General features: G+C 40.6%; 1 protein-coding gene across 2 annotated transcripts in view; it reads left to right on the top strand.

Moving 5' to 3' along the window:
- The first annotated feature begins 339 nt into the window (after positions 1-339).
- amer3 (APC membrane recruitment protein 3) overlaps positions 340-26,054 on the top strand; it is a 170,859-nt gene continuing 145,144 nt past the window's right edge. The window contains exons 1-2 of one of the 2 annotated variants that reach the window (XM_063044959.1): positions 340-522; positions 10,956-14,098. In XM_063044959.1, coding sequence (XP_062901029.1) covers positions 10,973-14,098 — 3,126 coding nt within the window. In that variant the 5' untranslated portion in view covers positions 340-522; positions 10,956-10,972. Of the gene's footprint in view, positions 523-1,364; positions 1,431-10,955; positions 14,099-26,054 lie in introns of those variants that run through there. The other variant, XM_063044960.1, reaches the window with a different exon arrangement.

The raw sequence follows: 26,054 nt of genomic DNA, 5'->3' as shown, positions 1-26,054 counted from the left end.
GATGAGTGAAATTTGTAGTTGTCCTCCTGCTCCCTCTGCCTTTGATCTTGGCTGTAGGGACCATTGGTTTGGGAGGTTCTGTTGGAATGGCCAAGGGAGGTAACTGCAGCACACCTTGCAAATGGAACAGCCTGCAGTCTGAAGGTAGCTGTGGAGGAGTGCATTGTTTAGGTAATTTGATGGACTGTCAATCAAGCAATTACTGAGGGACAAGGATCCTGCAACCACGGGAATTTCACACCAGTGCACACCAAGGGAATATTATACAGCTTAGGGAGTTCGATATAAACACATTTCCTCGACACTGAATACCCTAACAGCTTAAAGAGGCGGAATGGTGGAATGTAGCAGATATACTGTTGCAGACCATGCTGGTGAGGCTAATGAGCATCGGACAAGGCACAATGGATTTGGTTAAACATTTCTAAAACACCGACCAGCCGCATAACGGACTGCCAGAGGAGCCACCTGCTTAAGTAATGAGGCTGGTGTGAAAGACTGCGTTGGAGTCAATAAATCAAGGTATTGTTTTCTTTTGTTGCGGTATTTAATCAAACGCGAGTGCTTCACTCTGCATACCCCTCTATCCTAAACTGAAGCATACTTAGAAATTGGCGTGAAATATTCTGCAAAAGTGTTTACCCAGATTCCGTGTTCCAGATGTTTCAACGTGAATCTTGTTTGTGCAACTCCCTAGGCACCTCCATTATTTAAATCCCATATAAATATTAATGCAGGAATTGTTACAGCGCGAGCTGTCACGGATTACAATACATATATATTTAAGTATGCTACATTCTCAGCAAACAGTGATTAATAATTTAACTGTTCCCGAATTGTGCGCATATCTGATTTTTCAGCATTTTATTTGAATTCCTCAAAATATGGGCGAGGCAGTTGTAGTTTCTGGCGGAGGAGGGTTGCTTGTACACATGACAACGTTCTGGAGGGTTATTATTGCGGTCTGAGGGTTCATTCTGGTTTTAATCTCACCATTGATCCATCCAGTCCCGTTGAATTTATTGGTTCCTCCCGGGTAACGTTTCCCGTCGCGAAGATTTTCCTCTAAGTACCAGATACATTTATGTCTGCGCGGAGGCGTTTGCATCGTGTTGGCACGTAGTCCGGGAATGGTCGCAATGAACGGCAGAACAAGCTGAGAGGTTAAAGTGTCTCATCGAGCTCTGAGGTTTCTCACACTTGGACGATTCAGCCAACCCAGCGTGTTACAGGTATGATGGTTTCTTGTGGATCAGGGCGAATACCGAGAGAAGCGCGGAGTGTCTGAAGCAGGGGGCTCTCTAATAATAATTAGCCCGGAATCTTTAAGCAAGGCGATTTTAAGGAGCACAGCAAATCGGATCGTTCGGCACCGCGAAACGACAGGTAGCATGGGTCAGGACGGTTAAAAGGCAGAAGGGGTTGTTCAGGTATGTGCTACCCGCCAATCACTTTCCAACTAACTGTCTTGGTTAAGGGACATCGGCAAGACAATGTCATTGTCAGGGACACGGTAACTGGGGTGTACCAGGGTGTAGTTCTCCCCACGATTAACAGCTTGCCGCTGGGGAGATCAGTTGGACACGATAAAGAAAGGCTTGAGTATTTGGGTAGATTGCTGATTATCTCTGCTCCCGGGCTCGCTGACTATTGAATACAGTATTAGAGTGTTGTTGCTCAGCCCTCGATCAGCATCGTCACACGGTGATGGTGAGCAGGAGCTGGCCTCAGTGCTGAAAATGGCCAGCGCAGCTACTGCTGCCGAGGGCTAAGGTTTGATTTGCTACGGCGAGGAAACCATTTTCCGTGCATATGTTCCTGTCACCAACAATATACACCGCTTATGAAAGGGCACTTCATTGCGGAAATGGCTGCATGTTCTTTTTCCACTTTAAAACATACCTGTAAATCGGAAAAAAAAGCATAGAGTATGGTTCACGCCCAACTCAGATTTATTTGACGCAAAGATTTCCTTGATGAATAATGGGAACTTTGGGAAATCATTCAGCAGGTACATTGGGCGGATTTCGTAACGCAACCTACGTTAAAAAATGCGCAACGGAATATTGAAAGCAAACTCATTCCAAGCAGAAAATAAATAAATTATAATAAATATATCACTTTCTTTACAAGAGTTACAACATTAGCTGGAGATACGGTGCAGTGACCACGCGTTTTTTTTTGGCCCTGAATTTATTATAGAGCCATTGTTTGAAAACATGTGCATGGCAATTTGCTGCCCATTTTTTAAAAAAAAACAAATCTCAGCCCCTTCACCTTACGGGCAACGTGCTTCGACACATTTATGCAAAACAGCCCTTGCCTCATTTCAGGTATTCACAGCTTAAACCAGCTGCGATACAACGTGGTTCGTCGTGACCTTACAAGCAAGCGAGGAAATATCAGCACATTGTTCTCTAATATACAACAATTAAAACGGGACATAGCCATTTTTCAGCTGGGCGATTTTCTGCCCATGCCAATTATTCAGGGCAAGTCTCATGCACTCTCTATTCGCCCAGTGGTAGTTTTGTACCCATTTCAGTGCTGTATCCTCTCCAGGGCGAGGCGCACCAGAATGTTTAATATTGTCATTGTCTTCACCAACAGCTTGCTTTTTAAAAAAATATACCTGGATTAAATCGATATAACATATTTAATACTATACACACATTTAGTATGAGTATACGTATAATCTCAAAGCGGCCCTGATAAAATTCTGCTTCAAAGGAGGAAAAAAACAATACTTTCGGCATAGTACTCTTCAGTGACAAAGCTTTGTTTTATACTCAATGTGTATTCGGGTTTGTGTATTAGTATTTTTTTTTAATCATGGACCACACTGGAGATTTTCTTAATTTAACACTGGAGAGGCAAATATTGATCTCATGCTTGTGCTTTGTTCTGGTCTGATTTAATAATTGCACTTGTATTTGTGCAGGCATTTGAAGTGGGGTATCTCAAAGAGGAGAAAAAGAAATAAGGAAGTCCTGTAGCACTTAATTCTGAATACATGAATATATGGAGCCTCAGAGCTAAAAGTGATGTAGTGACGCTTGTCTCATTATAGGAAGAATATGGAAGTAAGCGAGGGTGCAGAGGGGATTCACTAGGAGATGCCTGGATTAGAGAGCATGCCTTATGTGGAGAGGGTGAGTGAGCTAGGGCTTTTCTCTTTGGAGAGGAGGAGGAGGATTAGAGGTGACTTGGTTGAGATGCATAAGATGATAAGAGGCATCGTTCCAATGGGCAGCCAGAGACTTTTTCCCCCAGGGTGTAAATGACTAATACAAGGAGGCTTCATTTTAAGGTGTTGGGATGAATGCTTGTCAGAGGCAGGTTTTTTTTTACACAGAGTTGTAGGTCCATGGAATGCACTGCCGGGGTGGTGGTAGAGGGAGGTATATCTGGTACATTTAAGAGACTCTTAGGTGGGCACATGGCTGATAGAAAAATGGAGATCGATTTTCAAGTAGGTTAAAGGTCTGTACAACATTGTGTACCAAAGGCCTATATTGTATTGTACTGTTCTATGTTCTATACCGTGATGGGTCAGAAAGAAATGTGGGAATTTGTCACTGTAGTTACTACTAAAACATGGGTTTAACATTGGCAGGAGTGGTAGGTCAACACTCCTGGTTCAGTTTTCGGGCAAAGTCGGAAGGAACATAAAGAGCGGAAGGGAAATCAAACTCAAGTCATTGGGTTGAAACACAAAGAAGAAAAATTCTGCAGAATCTGGAAATCAAAGTAATGCACATAAAGTGTTGGAGGAACTCAGCAGGCCGGGCAGTTTCTAATGGCGATGCTGCCTGGCCTGCTGAGTTCCTCCAGCATTTTGTGTGTACCACTGGGTTGAAAGCCGAACACTCTATCACTGTACCAATGAGGATTGTGAATGATCCTCAGTGCAGAAACCATGAGGCAGACAGGAGCTGACGTGTAGATTTAAAAGCCAGTTTTATTTTCTTTTAGCCAAGATGGACAAAAACAGGCAACCAGTCAAACTAAAAAATGCTGTAATCCAAACACAAATTCAATAATCCGAGATCTTAATGCACAGATAAAATCCTGGAATGGCAGGCTGTAAGAAGACATCAAAAACACACAGAAAAGACAGAAAAAGAACCACCAGAGGCTCTTGTTACTTACAAGGTCACACTTCAAGACCGAGCAAAGTAAACTACAGGAAGCAGGGTTTAAGTACACAGATGTTATTTGGGAACATGTGTAGTCTAGGATCAATACAAGCACTTCTGAAAAAAAACCCTTTGAAACTATGTCTGGCCCTGTTGGCCAACTCCAAAATAGACCAGAGTCCTAACAAGGAGGGAATGTCATAACCTTACAAACAAGAGAAAAATCTGCAGATGCAGGCAATCCAAGCAACACCCACAAAGTGCTGGAGGAATTCTGCATGCCAGACAGCATCTATGGAAAAGAGTAAGCAGTCAACATTTTGGGCCGAAATCTTTGATTAGGACTGGAGAGAAAATATAAGAAGTCAGAGTAAGAAGGTGGGAGGAGGGGAGGAAGAAGTACAAGGTAGCAGATGACAGGTGAAACCAGGAGAGGGAAAGAGGTGAAGTAAAGAGCTGGGAAGTCAATTGATGAAAGAGATTAAGGGCTGGAGAAAGGGGAATCTGATAGGAATGGACAGAAGGCCATGGAAGAAAGGGAAGGGGAAGGAGTACCAGAGGGAGGTGGTGGGCAGGTAAGGGGATAACTGAGAGGGAAATAGGAATGGGAAATGGTGAAGGAGAGGGGAGGCAATTACCAGAGGTTTGAGAAATCCATGTTTTTTGCCATCAGGTTGGTGGCCACCCAGATGGAATATAAAGTGTTTCTCGGCCGACCTGAGAGTGGCATCATTGCAGCAGTAGAGGCGGCCAAGGACTGATGTGTTGGAATGGGAATGGGAAGCAGAATTAAAGTGGGAGGCCGCCAGGAGATCCTGCTTTTTCTGGCAGGTGGAATGTAGTTGCTTGGCAAAGCGGTCTCCCAATCTATATCGGGTCTCACTGATATACAGGAGGCCACAACGGGAGCACCGGACACAGTATATGACCCCAACAAACTCACAAGTGAAGTGTCACCTCACCTGGAAGGACTGTTTGGGGCCCTGAATGGTAGTGAGGGGGTGGTGTAGGGGGTAGTTGTAGCACTTATTTCGCTTGCAAGGATAAGGACCAGGAGAGAGATCAGTGGGGAGGCACAAGGGAGTAGCGTAGGGAGCGATTCCTGTGGAAGGTAGAAAGTTGGGGAGGGAAAGACATGCATGGCCATTGGAGATGGTGGAAGTAATAGAGAATTATGTGTTGGACTCAGAGGCTGGTGGGGTGGTAGGTGAGGACAAACAGAACCTTATCCCTGCTGGGGTAGCGGGAGGATGGAGTGAGGCCAGATGTGTGCAAAATGCTATATGTGGACTATGTTGATGGTGGAGGAAGGAAAGCCCCCTTTTTTGAAGAAGGAGGACATCTTATTAGTCCTGGAATGAAAAGCCTCATGCTGAGAACAGATGCGGCAGAGACAGAAGAATTGAGAGAAGGGGATGGCATTTTTATAACTTTAGTCGAAAAAGCAACTACAAGGTGGGCTGGCAAATCAACTAGTAATGCAATATGTAGTATTTCAAGTACTAATTCAGGTTTCTTTTAAAGGTCACATGAGTTGAACTGATGAACAAAAGGGAGGCAATCATATTGCTGGAAACAGGCTTTTAGTTCTCCTAAAGTTCAAAGAGGGATGGAAGACAAATATGTGGACAACAAAAGACAGTAACTGAAAGTGCCTTAAAAGTTGTACAGAAACATCAGAATTCTGGAAACTCAATATTTTTAAAATCAACAGCAAGCAAACCCAACAAGCAAAGTGATCTTAGGAGATGAACATCAGAAAACTACAAAGGTTGGGAGAGTGTCTTGGAGGGAATGATTATAATTTGATTAGATTTAGCATGAACAGAGAAAAGAAGAAAGATACATCAAGAATAAAAATTCTAATTTGGGATAATAAAAATTTACAAGCCTAAGACAAGATTGACCAAAAGCTCACTGGAGGACCAGAACCATCTAATTCAGGGTCAGTCAAAGTTAGAGTGATGGGTAGCTTTAAAAGAGGTAGTTCCCAAAGAGAAAAGTTTGAATTTCCCACATCTAATCAAAGTTCAAAGTACGTTTATTATCAATGTGTGTATATATATGTTACTGTATATTACCTTGAGATTCATTTTCTTGCAGGCATTTACAGAAAAAAGGAAATACAATAGAATTTACAAAAAAACTGTACATAAATAGACAAAGAATGACAACCAACACTAATTCTAAAGAAGACAAACTGTGCAAATAAAAAAAATAACACTGAGAACACAAGTTGTAAACAGTCCTTGAAAGGGAGTCTGTAATTTCTGGAATCAGACCAGTGTAGTGGTGATTGAAGTTATCCAGGAGTCTGATGCTTGTTAGGTAATAACTGTTCTTGATCCTGGTGGTATGGGATCTAATGCTTCTATACCTCCTGCCTGACAGTATTAATGAAAAGAGAGCATAGCCTGGATTGTGGTGGGTCTTTGATGATGGATGCTGCTTTCCTGTAGCAGTGCTCCATGTAAATGTAGTCAATAGTGGGGGAAATCTCTGGCTGTGTCCTCCAATTTCTGTGGCCTTTTCTATTCCAGGCTATTTGTGTTGCTATTCCCATCATTGATGCACTTAGGGTACTCCTCACTGTGCATCTGTAGAAGTTTTTGTCTGTGAAAGTTAAAGAATATATGGAGTAGAATAGGCAAAAATTAGTTATGACTATTAACAAGCAATCAACATTGCAAAATGGGGTAAAGAGGTATGAAAAATTCAGGGATAAAATTTAAAGATCAATTAACAAGGCAAAGATGGCATATGAAAGTATGTAACAGGTGCTATATACATTAAGTCTTCAGTTCTTAATGTAAATTGCAAGCAGTAATCGGTCAGAAGGTAAAAGGGCAGCTTTGCAAACAGACAGCACTGTCTGTAGAGCACAAGCTGCTGGTCCACAGCAGCGGGGGCGGTGGCTGCTCAAGAGACAAGTTTGTGAAGTGAAATGACCTTGAGATATTCTTGTTTACATCAGCCAAGTCTAAAACCATGGGGTTATGATAAATGCCATTGTTCGGAAAATCCTACAAAAGGGAGTGGATTCAGCTTCGTACATCATGGGTAAAACCCTCCCATCTGTTGAGCACATCTACATGAAATGTTGTTGTAGAAAAGCAGCATCCATCATCAAAGATCCTCATTACCCAGGCCATGTTCTTTTCTCGCTGTTGCCATCAGGTAGAAGGTAGAAGAGCCTCAGGACTCACGCCACCAAGTTACTACCCCACAACCATCAGGTGTCTGAACAAAAAGGGATAGCTACAGACACTTGCTCATCCATTGAGATGTTCCCACAACCAATGATCTCACTTTAAAGACTCAGTATTTTGTTATCTCATGTTCTCAATATTTATTACTATTTATTTATATTTGCATTTGCACAGTTTCTTGTCTTCCGCACTCTGGTTGATCTTTAATTGATTCTTTTATAGTTACTATGATATAGATTTGCTGAATATGCCCAGAGAAAAATTATACTCAGGATTGTTTGGTACTTACATGTACTTTGACAATAAAATTTACTTTGAACTTTGACCTTTGAACTTTTCTCTGTATTCAGAAGCTTTCAGACTATCTGTGTGAATTACTTTGTCCCAACAAAGGTACTTAAGGGAGTCTCCAGCTGTAGATATGTAACTCAAAGGAAGCACTTTCAGATTCGAGATCTTGAAATAAGTGATGCCGTGGTAACTATTGAAATTGTATTGAATCACCTGCAGTTACTTTTAATCTTAAATATGTGATTTATGTTGAGTTTGGAAGACTCTACTAAGAGGGTCTCCAGGAGAATGTCTGCTTGTTGTGATGAATAAAGACGTCTACATAACCAGCTTCATTGCGCCTCCAGTAACTAAGATCACAGTCACAACAGGAAGTATTTGAAGAATTATTAAATGATATACAAAGAGAGATTTCTTAAGTGGTCTAGCATCTAAGTATAGTTAAATCATCAGGCTGGAGTAAATTCTATCCCTGGGCCTTGAACAAAAGACAAAGGCTCTTCTAATTACCTTCCAGATCTCTTTGGATTTAGGTGTGGTGTTGATGGAGAATTGAAAGAAGGTTAACATATTTTTTTAAGAGTAAGGAACAGACCATGTAATTGTAGGCCAGTCACCCAAATTATTGAGATAAATATGACCAACAGTCTGGAAGACTTGAGTAATCAGAGACAGTTACCGTAGATTTGTTAAGGGAAGGCTGTGTTGGACAATGAGTGAATATTTTTTGTTTGTGGTGGTGTCAGAAAGGGTTAACAATGTAGTGAATTTGATGCAATCTATATGGATTTTGGCAAAGATTGCCCAGGAAAGTGAAAGACAAGGAAAAAAAGGAAAAGTAACAAATCAAGTTCAGTGGTAGTTTAGTGGGAGAAACCATGATTGGTTTCACTATCTATCAATGTAGGAGTTTTAATAACTGGAAGTGTGTGAATAGTAATTTATTGTAATATATATTGTTGACTTGGACTTAATTGTAGGACCATGATTTTCAATTTTACTGATGATTTCAAAATTATTAGTGTTGTTGGTGATGTGGAAAAAAATTCTAGGCAGAAGAGAAATATTACCCTACTACATTTCAATGGTTTTCCCAAACTATAACATGCTTAAATTTGGAAAAAATTAGGAGTGGTACCACTGATCCTTCGGTTAAATTTGAAGAAACTTGGAGGCCATTTATTTAACATTTTCATATGATGTAAGTTGACCTTTTCTGAATCCTTTTTAATAACTTTTTGTTTGTGTATAGAGGAGAGGAGTTAATGACAAATAATGATCTTAACCGATGAAATATGGCAGCCCAGGTTTTGTTTTGTTTTGTTTTTTTTAGTGTAGGGGGTAAAAACTTTTTTTTGAATCTTTTTCATGTTCAGTTATTAAGAGATTGGGAGGTTTAAATTAAATATGTTACTCGGAGTCTGTGTCCGTATACGTTAACCATTATTAATGTAATCCTGATGTCTTTGTATCATTATCATTGTTATGTTTATCAATTTGAAACTCAATAAAAAAGATTGAAAAAGAAAGAAGAGAAATATTAGATGTATCTGCATAATCAAAAAGTGGTCAATGGAATTCCTTCAAAAGAAGTGCAAGATATTGTCTTTTTAGGTAAACAAACTGAAAGTGTCCAGAACGGTCTTAGATACATATGATACAAAGGTCTATGTACATATTCACAGATTCTTTTTGACGATATTCCATGTTCTTTTCAACCACTTTATTTCTCCGTTGTCAGTATGGAGTATTGCATTGAACTAACATAAAAGGAAGAGGAAAAATGGCAAATCTATATTAGTTTATAAGACTTCCTGGTTTTAAAAAAAATGTGCTGCAAGTGATGAAATTCTCTTCTGCTTCAAAAATGGATGTGATTATTAAATTAATTATGTTCTTTTGCAACAGACTTGTGAGCTTTGTTCAATACATCATTTAGTTTCATCTTACATATATGATTTATATATCCCCTTTAATCATTGTTCTTCTATTTCTGCTAAGTTAGCTCACTTCACAACCATCCCATTCTTCACACTCAGAATAACAGGTTGCTCATGTCAGAACCCTATCACCTTTTGTCTGCGGCAAGGGGTAATTGTTTACTTCTCTCGTAATAGGACCCCCCTATCACCATCACTTTGAATATTCTGCTCCAATTCTCCTGACAGCCTTATGAGCTATAATGCCTGGATCTGCATTTTCCCTCTGGTTCAACATTTTAATCATCCCTTGCATGAAGGTTTATTATTTTCTAATCTCCCTTTTAACTCCTTCTGCAATTATTTAAAAATTGTATTCTGTCATTATCATTTTGCTAACCAGTGAAGGCAAGGCCTCATTATTTATTCATGACTCTTCATCACACTGAAGGCATCATTCGATTACACTGAAATTCCAGGGGCCTATAAATCATAGACTTCAAATAATGCTACAAGACAAATGGTTGCCCAAATGTAGGCATTCTACATTGATATCTTTAATACCATTGCAATAGTAATGACTAATGTACAGAAAAATGCTTCTATTAAATCAATGCGAATTTTTAAAAATCTCTTCAGTAATCTGCTTGCCTATTGCATTTCTGTTTAAATCTAAGAATTCTGTTCTTAATTAACAGTAATTTCATTTATACATAATGAGAAAAAATGTTATGACCTATGTTGCATTCTGTATTACTATACACATTTCTGGTGCATGAGTGAAATTTATATTATACGATAAGCTTTTCCTAATTACAAAACATAGCACTTGTGCTGTTTCAATGCATTTTCTAAACCTCTTGAGCGCACAGCATTAGCCTGCCTATAATTTGGCACAGATTGACAACCTCACTGGGATGGTTGGCATGAGAACTGAATAGGGCATTTCTGTTCTACGAAAACATACCCTGAGGGTGGCATCAAAATATTGTTGATATGGAGAAGAATGTGTTTTATCCTGTCATATCCTAGGGCATTGATAGAAGTGTTTGATGTTGACAGTTCAGTATTGAAACAATTCTAATTATGAATAGGATCAACAAAATTTTTCTTATCGTCATTTTTAGGATAAATTTTACACCTTTTTAGTTTGGTGGTTAACATTAGAAAGGATATTTTTACACACACATTACTCATTTGCAGACCAAAATTTTCACTGTTTAATTTTAGAGCTGAAGATGGAAAATATTTCTTTCCTCAACTCTGCTTCCCAATTTACTGATTGCATTGACTGATTAGTGTGTATATTTCCTCATGCAAATATAAAGTTAAATACAGTATGTCAGTATGAAATGTGAAGGGAACAGATACAAATAATGCATTTCTCTTCCAAGCAGAGACTATATCACCCACAATGATGGATTCAAGAAGAACAAGAAACTTTCGGAAGTATAGCCTGCAACAGGCTGTTAAGAATGCAGAGACCTTTATTGATATTGATTTTGAGAGAAAATCAGTTAATAAGTATTCAATTACCAGTGGAGGAAGCTGCATAGATGAAAAAGTGAAGAAATTGTTTTTACGAACAGGGCAAGCTCGGAGTGTTACAAATGCTTTTGCACAAGCAGACAAAGGAGAGGATCACTTTGGGCTTTCGAACGTGCAGAGATCTGTACGAAAAAGCAAGACTCATGACTGTGTTGTATCCATGGCACAAGAAGGTGATTATGTCCAAGAGGATAAACCCCAAGAATATAAGGCAATGTCATCAGCTGAGAAAAATAAAGACAGAATCATCAATGCCATAAATTTCTCAGAAATTGCTGTGCCCACAGGGCCTTTTGTTATGAATAGATTGTGTGAAAGCAGGGTCAATACCCAATCTAAATATTCAGTAGTTGACCTTCTAAGTCCTTCCTCACAATCACTTCCACCTTTCACAAAATGTGTTACAAATAGACGGCTTTCACTGAGGAAGCCCAAAAGAGGCTTTAGAGGCCTGTTTACAATAAGGAAAAATAGACAGGAGAAAGTACTATTAAGACCAAAGGACAACAAACAAGATTCCAAAACTTTCAGTTGTAAAGTGGCATTAAGACCTAATAAAAATATATCCAGAAGTTCAAAGATTTTAACTCATGCTGGTGATTCTTTAGCACAATACTTTACTGATAGTGACCCACCCTCAGACTCATCCCTTGAATATAGTAGCACTCTCTGTGAAGACGTTGCTTCTTTGAAGAGCTTTGATTCCCTCACAGGTTGTGGGGAAATCTTTGCTGATGATGAAAATGCTGATCAGCTGGAGACAGGTCACAATTTTAAAAATGCAACTGAAAAATGTGAAGACAAACAGACTCCTTCAGGTGAATCTTTCCAAGGTGGAGGAGAACAGCTTGCATCACCAGGACAATCAGACAACATGGAGCTAAATGGATTTTGGAAAAATATGAGCAACCCTGACACAGCAAGTGAAATAGTTCAGGAACCCACCATAAATGAAGAAACCAAATGCTGCTTAGGACTAAATGCTGGGATTGAACAGTTAGCTCTTTCACCTTTAGAATTTCACAAAATCACTGAGAAAGAAGATATTGAGGAAAATGAAAAACATGTAGATGCTTACGTAGAGTTGGGAACACCACAGAGTGACCATCAGGAATCAACATCAACCAGTGATGAAGGGTACTATGATTCATTTTCTCCTGGGCAGGAAGAGGATGAAAGCAAACGATCGCAAAGTCCACGTGTAAGTAGACAATTTCCCAGGGACAGCTATAGTGGTGATGCCCTCTATGAGCTTTTCTGTGATCCAGAAGAGCCTAGGATGAGTCCTATCTCAGACGAAGAAGGGTCCTCAGTGCAGAATATTGTGGCTCAACCCCAAACTCCATTGTCTATGTATAGTTTTTATGTAGGAGCTGAAGAAAACATGGCTTCATCTCCCACTGTGGATATAAACTGTCATGAGTTTTTCCAAGGCAGTTGGAAAGGTAAAGAATGCTTACTAAAACTGTGTGATACTGAACTTTCTTTGGCAATGGGTCTAGTAAACTGGCTTAGGCAAAAGACAGAAACAAGTGAGTTTGGTTTGAACATTCCAAATAAGACTGAGCATCATAATGAAACAAGGGCAGAGATAATCAGTTTAACAAGTATACCTACCTGCCATTCTGCCTCCCGCACTGGTAGAATTGCAAAGGAAAGTGAGGATAAAATTCCAGCCAAAGCCAAGTCAATGATACAGAACAGAAAACTTGAAAATAGAACAGATCTTTCTCAACAAAACAGAGCATCCCCAGTTGAATCATCCATGGATTTAATGCCCAGAGCTGATGATCCTGGACTCTCAGAGAGTAATCACAGTTTTGCAAGGAAGGTCACTTTATTAAAGAAGGATATGTTTCTGGCATCTCCCCCTCAAAGAGAGTTTAACAAGACATTGGAAACGGTAAAAGAGAATGCAGCCATATTGGAGCCTATAATCATTGTGAAAATCAGTAAAGCTCTCCTTTGTCCGAACTGTCGCAGATCAGTGGAGTCCAACCTTCCTGAGGTGATACTGTGCTCTTCTTGCTTTGCCGTTGTTGGAAAATGCAGCATATCTGATTTGTTGAGCAGTTATGATAAAAAAAACCATCATTCAGGACCAAAGAATGATCAGCAGTGTTACTGCAACAATCCAAGGCTACAAGAGGCAGATCATAATGTGTCCCAGTTACTGGAGGACAGTATTAGACATGTGGCATCCTTAAAAACGAATACTGGTGGGGCTAGGCAGTCCTGTAAGGAAGCTACTATTGAGGACTGCCTATTTGTTCTTGCTTTGCAAGCTAATCACCATTACAAAGAATGCAAAAACACTGAACTTGCTGAAAACAATGCAAGTTACAATGGAAGAGCAAAGAAATCAACTAAAGACCAAAATAATTGCACAGTGGGGAGCAGTAAGAAAGCAAAGGAAAATGTTTCCGCACAAAGTCCTGAATTTACTGGAATGGAATCATTTCATAAAATTGTTGAAGAACTGACCAGCTCAGGTACTTCACAGTCCATGTCCTTGATTAGAACAGCCAAGGAGAAATCTGATTTAAAGAGATCAAGCCACTACTGCAGTACCATTGTTTTCAGTGAAAATGCATGGCCTCTCAGTTTGGAGGTGCCCAATCAGTCTGATGAATTACAACATGAAGTAATTTCCGGTGGAAACACCAAAGCCACATGTCCCAAGGGGAATGTGCACAGCATAAGTGTAAATGAAAATGCTTATTCATCTTCTCAACCTTCTTGCTTGCCTCTTTCAAAATCAGCCTGCTCGGGTCTCCAAACTTGTTCTTACCAAATGGAAAACTCCAAAAGTTGTAGGAAGTCTTCGTCTCATCAAGGCAGTCTTTGTTTCAGCTCGTCTCTCAGCTCCCCTTCTCTACCCACAGCTTCCAGAGACAAGACATTTTCACTGCAGAGTATATGTAGCCATATCCCAACTCAAGAAGATTGTAGTTGCAAAGAAAGAGGAAAATCTGAGAAAGTAAAACCATAGGTAAGTAACGATGTATTCACTTGAAATTCTATTTAGAAAGATGGTGCCTTTTCTTAATTTAGGCAACAATAAGGACAATCACAAGGAAGTAAGCAGAATAGATGAGAGTCAGAATGAATGTAAAAGTGGATATATTAGTACAATTATTGGCTGAAAATTGTCCTGTTCTTTGATTTAAATCAATTTAAAGGGAATATAGAGTGCATTAAGAGCCTGACAATTAAGGTGTCAGTGATGTCATCTCAGATCTGTAATGAGATAAGCAATATCAAAATAACTTAATTAAGTATATTCAATTAACTAATTCATATCACCATATGATTCGCTAATTTCAAATTCCTGGAATAGCAGGTTAGGTATAAATACCCCACAGCAGGGTTTCTCCAGGTGCAAGCCACTAGTTACCTCTCACAATTTGCTTTGTGCTAACCTCTGAACAGGGCTGGCATTTTCTCTTTGGGCAAGTAGCATGGGAACAGAAGAACATGCAGGATGTCATGTGTGTATCACAAAAATAGTCGCTGTCTGTCGTATAATTCGAGTTTTCCTCATATTGCCAAGCCAGCCCTTACTAGTATCACTTGAGGACAATTACTGCAGAGAAGGTGGTGTGTGCAGGTTTCTGCTATGCGTGATTATTTGTTGGGATTTAAAAACAAAATAGCAAGGGGAATTTTTGGTAGAAATTTAACAAAAAGAATTAGGAATGGTCTTGCCATCATGAAGAATTTCAAAAAGCATCAAGAAAATTGAGAAAGCAGTTCCAATCTAACAAAGGACTGGCTTTATATGATGAAAAGAAGTTAAGATTTCTGAGTCACATTAAAAACCTGCCAAGGCGGTACATTTGATATAATAGATTTCCTGAAAGTAAATTTCCTGTAAATTAGTAGATTATGAATAGATTATCTTACTATAAATTTTGATCTGATCCACTTCCTGACCCAGACATTGATATATCAAAATACAATGGCTTTTTTTGTTAACTGCATTTCCATTCTAGCCCTCTCCTCTCAGTTCAGAAAGACCTATAATTCAAAAGCTGCTGTGCTAAACACACAGAGAAGAAATTGGTTGGAACAAGTCCATTATTTTCACAGTTTCCACAGTACTTGCATAGACTATATGTTTGAGCTGCGTGTAGTTAAAATGTGAATATTTCATTCATAGTCTCATGAAAATATTTAAATATAATTTTCAAAGTTGTTTAATTTGCTATTTATATTTATGCCCCCAAATTAAGAACTTCTCAAAATGTTATCAATTTATTAGAGGTGAAAATAAAATACCAACCAATGGTTAATTTCTCACTGCCTGAGCTCTCAGTTACAATTGTAACCATAATCTGCTTGTTCAAATGACCATACTCTGCTATATTCTGAACTTCGTCTAAAGCAGAGGGTCACTAGAAGTTTATGAGAAAGTCCAATTATTTTAACAAGGATGACATTTGTAGACAAATGTGTGGACAGAATAATTTGCATTAGACCATTTCAATTACCAATACAGTATAGTACAATCTGATAAACTGGAAGTGTTTGCGATGTGAATGAAGGCAATGCTTTGCACGATACTCCAGATTGTTTCCTCAAACTAATTGGCTATTCACCAATGATAAAGCAAATATGCCTGAAAGGCTGGACTTTCCTAGTTTCATTTGGACTGCTGCAATCTACCTAAGTTTTGGATGGATACTTGGGCTTCTGGCATTAGGGTGGAAATTGCACCTCCCTGCAGGCTGATCACAAATCTTGGAAAATCTGATTCTGCTGTATGGACTCCAAAGGAAATGCACGCTTCCACATATTTTCCGGTGCTAAGGCTGGGGAATTTGCTCGCTGAGCCTGTTCCAGCTTTCCCAGCCAAGTCTAGTGAACCCAGAGACAGCTGCCAGTATAAGAGCAAAATATTTTCCTTTACTTGACTTATGTGCTCTAGTCTTTAAATGTTTCATAGCAATTAGGTGTTGTAATTATTCAAATTTCTTTTAATGATTTTTTAAAATATTAAAACCAGTTTTAATTTCTTTTCAATCTCTTTGATGAGGTTGACAATTGGTGGGACTGGAGCTGGACTTTAACAAGGTCCCAAAACAAAACTGCAGGTATTGCCCCGATTGGGAAGGCCCTGCGCCCTGTGGATCTCGCCAATCAGCGGGGAGCCAGCCTCCCAGCAGAATATTGTACCTGGTGATCTCCTTCAGGGTTACAGTAGCTCCAAGACAGGAGGCTGCAGTGACAAGGTTACCGGTAAGCTCAAATGGCCCGCTGACTCATAAGGGATGGCATATGCTAGACCACAAGCTCAGGGAACATTCACCAAGAAAGTAACTTTTTTTTAATCGTATGAATATTAAATTGGCAAACATCAAGGAAAATACACATGACTGAAAAATATGATCCACTGAAGTTAAAAAGTGACTGTTTTATACTCGAGGTACCTTATGTTGAATTAGACGCTGATTCAGTCGTCAGTTATTGTTACACAGTATCATTCTGCATTTAATGATTCCGGATCTTTGGTTTGTTTTCCATGATTGGTGTCCTGATGTGTGCTAGCTCAGACCAGTGTACAGAAATCAGATGGAGAACATCTAGTTAGCCACTTTGCTGGAAGGTTGAAACAGCTGATTACCTGGTAGGCAAAATACTGTACTGGCTAAGCAATAGGAAGGGGATGTGCAATAGCTACTTCAATAATAGAAATGAGAGTGCCTTGCATCCTTTTGGCATCTACCAGGATAATCATTCATCCATTGGTTGCATTGATTTATTTAGATTTACTCATTTTTATTTTATAGCCAGAGCTGATGAGACCTTTGAATTAGGTGACCTGCTGTTATTGAAGATCCTGCTATTTTTTATGGCAGATTATCCAGAGAAAAGTTTGGATGTTCTCTCGATTTCCGATCGGCTTTATACACACAAGCTGGAGGGCTCTCCAATCGCGATTATTCTGCATCCTTGAATTTATTTCAAACAATATTACGCTTAGGAGAACAGCACATAAAGGCAGCTGACAGGAGTGTGCTCATGCTATGTTGTGCTTCAGTGCACCGGCTGTCATCTGTCATCTGCCAACAATTATGATCGTCTCTGTATCACACATGTACTGCATGTGGCACTGTTAGACCAGAGAGTGAGCACCAATGCCTTCTAATCATTCAGACAGTATTTCGACAGAGCTTGTGAGAGGTGAAGGGCCAGGAACAAATGTATCTTAAAGCACTTGGGGAGCACAGCATGACAGTTGAACAGAACGGAAGTCCTTACAGTGAAGGGGAAGACTTTAATAGGGACTTCATTGTCAGAAGGCAATGTGCTCAAATAGGTGAATCACAGCACGGAGACAATAACCTCAGAAAATTTGAGGATTTGGCAGGAACTGTCAACCAGAAAGGATTAGAAATGTGATGTGGTGAAGTGAGTTGAGAACTAAAGGAGAGATGTACTTTTCTTTATTGTGTCAGACTAGAAATTTATACAATAGACATTAGCAATTTCAGTTAAAATCCCATTACAGTGAGTTTCTGATTTCACAAATATTGTGACATCTGACATCAAACAGAATAGCAAATACTTAGAAATTCATTATTATTAATGTTCCCACAACGCCAGCTTGGTTGTTATTGTATCATAGCATGGTACACCAAGCAATCAGTTTCTTTAGCCTACTAAGTCTGCATTAACTTTGCACACCCATTTACAGTAATCCTACTTTGCACCAATCCCATTTTATTCTTTCTTTTTCCGAGACAAAACCTAGCAGTATATATGGCAGAAATGCTCGCTCTCCGATGAGCTCAATGCCTTTTATGCACGCTTTGAAAGGGAGAATAAAACTACAGCTGTGCAGATCCACTCTACATCCGGTGACCCTGTGACAGATCTCTGACAGGAATCTGTCTCAGAGGCCGATGCTGGAATGACATTCAAGAAGGTGAACCCTTGCAGGACATCAGATCCCAATGATGTACCCAGGCGGGTAGTCGAAAACTGTGCCACCAAACTGGCTGGAGTGTTCAAGGACATCTTCAGCCTTTCCCTGCTGTGGGTTGGGGTTTGTGAAGACCTTCACTGTGAGGACTTCCATTCTATTCGACTGTTATGCTATTCTCACCAAGTGCTTTTAGATACGTTTGTTCCTGCCCCTTCACCTCTCACAAGCTTGTCGATATACTGTCTGAATGATTAAAAGATATTGTGTGGCCACTCCCTGGTTTATCAGTGTCACATACACATACCTGCTTCAAAAGGGCAGAATCAGAGAGAGCTGCTTCAATGCCTGTCTCCCAGTAACACTCACTCTAAACATAGTGAAGTGCTTTGAGGTTAGTTATGGCTATAATTAAGTCTTGCAATGATCTGGACCCACTTTAACTCGACTACTACTGCGACAGGTCTGTAGCAGATGCAATCTCACTGGCTTTCTGCTCTGCTTCAACAGGAGCAAACCATAAATCAGCCTGCTGTTTATTGATTGCTGTTGGGCATTCAATGCTGTCATCTCCACTGTATTAATCACTGAGCTTCTAAACCTGGGCCTCAGTATCTTCCTCTGTAACTGGATCATCGATTTCCTCATTAGGAAACCACAGTCAGCAAGGATCTGTGATAACATCTCTTCCTCACTGACAATGAACACAGGACCACCTCGAATGGTGTGTGCCTAGCTCACTAAACTACTCTCTCTCCACTCGTGGCTAAGCACAGCTCAAATGCCATTTATAAAGTCACAGATGATACCACTGTTGTTGGTTAAACCTCAGGTGGCTACAAGGAGGAGGACATGAGTGATGCATAGATTGGCAGGTTGTTGAGCAGTGTTGCAACAAAAACCCCACATGCAGTGTCAGCAAGACCAAGGAATTGATTGTGGACTTCAGTAAGGGAAGGTAGGAGAACATGCCAGTCCTCACTGAGTGGTCAGCAGCTGAAATGGTAAGTCCCTGGGTTTCAACATCTCAGAGGATCTCTCCTGAGTCAGTATTAGCTCTTTCTTCTGGAATTGTGTTAATATCATTTTCACCTTTCTCTACAGCGTTGCAGATTCTTTTGTTTCAGTTACTTAACCAGTGTCCTTATAAACCACTTCATATTGTTCATATATCACCCAGTGACCCTGTGGTATCTGTCACGGAGAACGACGTCGGGCTATCTTTCAGGAGGGTAGCTCTGAAGAAGTACCGAGTAAGGCTTTGAAAACTGGCAGGGGTATTCAAAGACATTTTCAATCTGTCATTGCTACGGTCAGAAGTTCCTACCTGTTTCAAAAGGGCAACAATTATACCAGTGCCCAAGAAGAGCAGTGTAGGCTGCCCTAATGACTATCGTTCAGTAGTACTCATGTTTATGGTGATGAAATGCCTTGAGAGGTTGGTCATGGCTAGAATCAGCTCCTATAGCAGCAAGGACCTGCAGCCACTGCAATTTGCCTATCGCCACAATGGGTCTCCAGGAGACGCCATCTCTCCACAGGGCCTTGGATCACCTGGACAATACAAAGACCTGTGTCAGGATGCTGTTTACTGGCTATAGCTCCGCGTTCAACGCCATCATTCCTATAGGCCTGATCCCAAAACTACAGAACCTGGGCTTCTGTATCCCCTCTGCAATTGCAGCCCCGACTTCCTAACTGGTAGATCACAATCTGTATGAATTGGAAATAACACCTTCACCTTGCTGATAATCAACACTGGTGCACCACAGGGATATGTGCTTAGCCCACTGCTCTGCTCTCTCTACACCCACTGACTGTGTGGCTGAGCATAGATCAAATACCATCTATAAATTTGCTGATTGATACCGCCATTGTTGGCAGCATCTCAGAAGGTGACGAGAGGGCATACAGGAGTGAGATATACCAGCTAGTTGAGTGGTGTCATTTCAACAACCTTGCACTCAGTGAGACCAAAGAGCTGATTGTGGATAAGATGTGGATTGTGGATTGTGGATTGTGGATAAGGGTAAGATGAGGGAACACACACCAATCCTCATAGAGGGATCAGAAGTGGAGAGAGAGAGCAATTTCAAGTTCCTGGGTGTCAAGATCCCTGAGAACCTAACCTGGTCCCAACATATCAATGTAGCTATAAAGAAGGCAAGACGGCAGCTACATTTCATTAGGAGTTTGAGGAGATTTTGATTGTCAACTAAAATATTCAAAGACTTCTACAAATGTACTGTGCAGAGCATTCTGGCAGGCTGCATCACCATCTGGTGTGGGGGTGGGGGTACAGCACAGGATCGAATAAAGTTGCAGGAAGTTCTAAAATTAGCCTGTTCCACCATGGATACTAACTTCCATAGTATCCAAGTTATCTTCAAGGAGTGGTGCCTCAGTAAGGCAGGGCCCATCACTAAGGACCCCCTACCACCCAGGACATGCCCTCTTCTCATTGTTATCTTCAGGAAGGAGGTACAGAAGCCCGAAGACACACAGTCAGTGATTCAGGAACAGCTTCTCCCCTCTGCCATCCGATTTCTGAATGGGCATTGAACCCATGAACACTACCTTACTAATTTGTTTTATTTATTTCTGTTTTTACCCTATTTATTTTATATATATCAAGAAATCAGTTATCCTATGATTGACCTGTGGGAAACCTCATGTCAATACCCTCTAGTCTAAAAAGCAACCTTTCATATCGACTCTTTGTTTCCTGTTAACCAGCCAAGTTTCTGTCCATATTATTTTAGCCCCTTTTTATCAATAGGCTTCACCCTTAACTATCACAGAAGTATGTCATGCAATCTGTTGTTTTGGTCAGCAGTACAGTCCGAGACATAAGTAATTACTGAAAGACACAATAAGAAATAAAATAAATAAATAATGCAGAAGAGGAAGAGTGAGAGGTGGGCTCATGAACTGTTCCAAAATCTGATGATGGAGGCGAAGAAGCTGTTCCTAAGACTTTGAGAGTAGGTCTTCAGGCTCCTGGATCTCTTCTCTGAGTATTGAGGAAAGGGTATGTCTCAGATGTCAAGGGCCCTTAGGGATGGAATGTGCCTTCTTGAAGCACCACCTTTTGAAAATGTCCTTGCTGGTGGGGAGGCTTGATGGAGATGGCTTAGTTTACAACCCTCTACAGCCCTTTTCAATCCTGTGCTTTGGAGCCTTCATACCAGGCGGTGACACAACCAGCCAGTATGTTCTCCACAGTACATCCATAGAAATTTGCAAGATTCTTTGATGACATACCAAATCTCATCAAACTCCAAAGGAAGCATAGCCGGTACTGTGCCTTCATGATTACATCAATATGTTTGGCCCAGGATAGATTCTCTGAGATGATGATGCCCTGGAACTTGAAGCTGCTTACCCTGACCAGTCCGCTCAATGAGGACTGGTGTATACTTTCCTGACCTCTTCTTCCACATACATCAGTTGATTCCAACATCAGTTGATTCCAAGTCGTGTCGGACTACGATAATGAAAGGCATGGGCCAGATTTTTTCATTATGATTCTCTGCAACCTCAACACAAACCATCTGAATTTAGAGAGGATGTCTTTAACAACTCCAGCTGGTTTTCTCTAATCAATCTACTTTTGACCAAGAAGCGGCTGATTATTCTTTTCAAGAACTTTCCTCACCACTGAATTAAATTGATTTGTCTGCAGTTACTGGGTTTATCCTTTTACCTTTTTCTGAATAACTGTATACCATTTACAGTTCTTTGGTGCTCAAGTACTGCCCTGTGATCTTTATATTTTTGAAATATCCTAGCTAACCCTCTGCTACTTCCCCCACTTCCTTCCTCCAGCAACTTTGAATGCATTCCATCAGACCAGGTATCCATTTTAACTCCAGCTGGCCTTTCCATCATCTTCTCTTTAGCCAATTCAGCATCTCTACTTATATCCAAGGCTCCAGTGAATATCTATGACTAATGACAGGTCAAGCGTTAATAAGAACTCACACTAACTAAGTGTCTCTGGCATAATGAAACATTCTTTAACATTTAAATGGAGATCAGCAAACAAAAATTTGACAAAGTTTGTTGCTAGGCCACTGAGAGACATATCAATGTAGGCAATTAAGGGCTTTGTTAGGTGTATTTTGAATGCAGAGGTGGAGATCTTGATCCACCCCGCACCGCCCCCCCCCCGCAACTTAGTGGGCAGGGAGGTTTAAGAAGAGAGTTATAGAGCTAATGGCCTTGGCAGCTGCATGCTCTGCTGACAGTGGTGAAGCGAAGCAAATGAACTGAGTGCAGAAGGCCATATCTGTATTAATTAGTGGAAGGGTGATTTATTTCTGTCTATTTTAGGAATCTGAAACTAAACTGGGCAAGAAATCCATACACTATGCAGCTTTTTTTAATTATTTGAGAAAACAGCAATAATATTGAAGAAATCTTATTAAGGCTGATATGAAGACGCTTCCCAAAATGGTTTAAAAATTAAGAATGAATAGAAATGGCAAATAAAGGCAGAAGTTTCAAATCATTAATTCTAACACTGTTTTTCCATACATAAATGTTATAATTTGATGGTGCAGCTGAGCTGGTTTCTTTCCAACAGGACTTTTTGCCTATTGTTTTTAGTAACCAACTAAAACAGAACCGTTAGTGAAAAATACACTCTCTTCTGTTTTCAAATCAAAATATAATGATTTTGTTGAAGATTTGCAATTGATAGATGGACCCATTTTTACACTTTCTTCAACAATTATATCAATTAAGTTTTGTAGTTCTTCCTCCATACTTGCAATTAACTCAGTGTCATCTGCATATCTGAAATTACTGATGTTTTCACCGCCAACTTTGATTCCCAAGATGTCTCTTATTTTTCGTAATATTGTTTCACTGTACACATTAAATAAATCAGGGGCGAAAACATACCCTTGTCTAACACTTCTCTTGATTTTCGTAAACTGACTCTCTTCTCCATCTATTCTTACAGTGGCAGTTTGTTCCCAGTACAGATTTCTGATTAGGCGGAGGTCTTTTGAATCTAGATGTAGAGTTTTCTGTAATATTTCAAATAACTTATTAAATGCTTCACTTTATCAAATGCTTTTGTGTAGTCGATAAAACAAACAAATCTTTTTGCACTTGAATAACTCGTTCTGATAGTATCCTTAACATCAATATTGTGTTTCTTGTACCTTTGTCTTTCACAAAACCACATTATTCTTTGCCTATTTCAGCTTGTATCTTACTTTTGGCTCTTGTCATCAAAATTCTTAGAAGTATCTTTGTGTTATGCCTCATTAAAGTTATGGTCCTATGTAATTCACTTTCTATTGCTCCAGGTTTCTTAGGAAGAGTGAGAAATACTGATTTTTTCATCTCTTCTGGTATTATTCCAGTCTCATAAATGTCATTGATTAAATCAGTAAGTTTTTCAATTCCATAATCTTCAAGGGCGATAATTTGTTCTATTTTCCAAATAGTACCAACCTTAAATCAAAATATTGTGTCATTCTCAAGAATACTTTCTCTTAGCAATAAGAGGAGTAACTGTCATTAAGCATCCTTTCATTCTATAATAGAAAAATGTTTTATTAACTTGTACTAACGAGACTTCAGTGACCTGGGGTAAATTGTTGAAGTTTGGCATTGTGGTTCAGATAGCACACTGCAGCTCTGAAACAATGTCTTGTGCAGAGCAATTGTGCCTCTGGATAGAAACTAGAGCACTAAATCCTGCTTCTTGCAAACATGTTGTGGTGAGGAGCACCACCTTGGTGGGTGAATGCATTGACAGAGCACAGCAACTTGTTTACGCACCGATCCAGAAGTCAGCAGGAGTTAGATGAAAAAATGAAGACTGAAGACTTCATCACAAGCCACTTTGATGAGCTACTTGACTTCATTTGATGGCAAATTTGTTACATCAGGCTTTGCATCCAGTCCATTTTGGTTACTCTGAAGAATGACCCAAGTGTCTCCACAACTCCTTGCTGGTGTGAGCAGGTGAATATGCCCAATAGTTCTCAGGCAGCAAAGTGGGAAATAAAGGGACTCAAAGACCCTCTTGGTAAGATTTAATCCCTGGAAAGTGAAATCTAACATAACCATCATTCAGCATGAGAAGTGCATATTTTTGTCCTGCAGACTGGCAGTCTAAGTCCTGCTATATTCCTTGGCCTTTTTCTGCACTATCCACAACACCACCAATCTTCGTATTGTCTGAAATGCTCTTATCTAGGTCAAACACTGGAGATAACAGTATGGATCCCTGCAGAACATCACTAGTTGGGGATCTTGAGTTAGGCTAAGTCCCATCAACAACTACACTCTGTCTTCAAGGACAAGCCTTTTCTGAATCCAGACAGCCAATTCACTGTGGATCCCATGCATCTTAATCATCTAGATGAGCCTCTCATGAGGGACCTTGCCAATCACCTTACTGAAATCCATGTAGACACTATCCACAGCTCTCCCTTTATTAATCAGCTTGGCCAACTCCTTGAAAAACTCAGTCAAGTTAGTAACACACGACTTGCCTCATAAAAAGCCACGCTGACCGGCCCAGATTAGGACAGGGTTTTCCCACTGCCCAAGGCTCCAATCCTTAAGAATCCTCCCAGCAACTTCCCAACTAATGATGTGAGACTCATCAGTCAATCATTTCCAGAATTATCACTATTTCCCTTCTTGAATAATGGAGAAAGCTGAGCTATTCTCTAGTCCTCCAGGACCTCACTGTTGCTAGAGAGGACATAAAGACATCGGTCAAGGTTCCATCAAACTCACGTCTTGCTTCACCAGTAATCTAGGGTATATGTGATTAAGCCCTGGAGACTTATCCACCTTAACGTTCTTTAACAGACCCAACATTACTTCTTTTGTTATCTTGAAAAGCCCCTGCATATTAGCACGCTCCACACTGATAACCCTACCCTCCATTCCCTTCACCTTGGTAAATAATCAGAATCAGTCAGGTTTAAAACCAAACAACAGGAATTCTGCAGATGCTGGAAATTCAAGCAACATACATCAAAGTTGCTGGTGAACGCAGCAGGCCAAGCAGCATCTATAGGAAGAGGCGCAGTCGACGTTTCAGGCCGAGACCCTTCGTCAGGATTAACTGAAGGAAGAGTGAGTAAGGGATTTGAAAGCTGGAGGGGGAGGGGGAGATGCAAAATGATAGGAGAAGACAGGAGGGGGAGGGATAGAGCCGAGAGCTGGACAGGTGATAGGCAAAAGGGGATACGAGAGGATCATGGGACAGGAGGCCTAGGGAGAAAGACGGGGGGGGGTGACCCAGAGGATGGGCAAGAGGTATATTCAGAGGGACAGAGGGAGAAAAAGGAGAGTGAGAGAAAGAATGTGTGCATAAAAATGAGTAACAGCTGGGGTACGAGGGGGAGGTGAGGCCTAGCGGAAGTTAGAGAAGTCAATGTTCATGCCATCAGGTTGGAGGCTACCCAGACGGAATATAAGGTGTTGTTCCTCCAACCTGAGTGTGGCTTCATCTTTACAGTAGAGGAGGCCGTGGATAGACATGTCAGAATGGGAATGGGATGTGGAATTAAAATGTGTGGCCACTGGGAGATCCTGCTTTCTCTGGTGGACAGAGCGTAGATGTTCAGCAAAGCGGTCTCCCAGTCTGCGTCGGGTCTCACCAATATATAAAAGGCCACATCGGGAGCACCGGACGCAGTATATCACCCCAGTCGACTCACAGGTGAAGTGATGCCTCACCTGGAAGGACTGTTTGGGGCCCTGAATGGTGGTAAGGGAGGAAGTGTAAGGGCATGTGTAGCACTTGTTGCGCTTACACGGATAAGTGCCAGGAGGGAGATCAGTGGGGAGGGATGGGGGGGACGAATGGACAAGGGAGTTGTGTAGGGAGCGATCCCTGCGGAATGCAGAGAGAGGGGGGAGGGAAAGATGTGCTTAGTGGTGGGATCCCGTTGGAGGTGGCGGAAGTTACGGAGAATAATATGTTGGACCCGGAGGCTGGTGGGGTGGTAGGTGAGGACCAGGGGAACCCTATTCCTAG

The sequence above is a fragment of the Mobula hypostoma genome, chromosome 4, assembly GCF_963921235.1.
Source record: "Mobula hypostoma chromosome 4, sMobHyp1.1, whole genome shotgun sequence".
Taxonomy (NCBI): Eukaryota; Metazoa; Chordata; class Chondrichthyes; order Myliobatiformes; family Myliobatidae; genus Mobula; species Mobula hypostoma.
The sequence above is the reverse complement of the archived record's forward strand: the minus strand, read 5'-3'. Positions and strand labels throughout refer to the sequence as shown.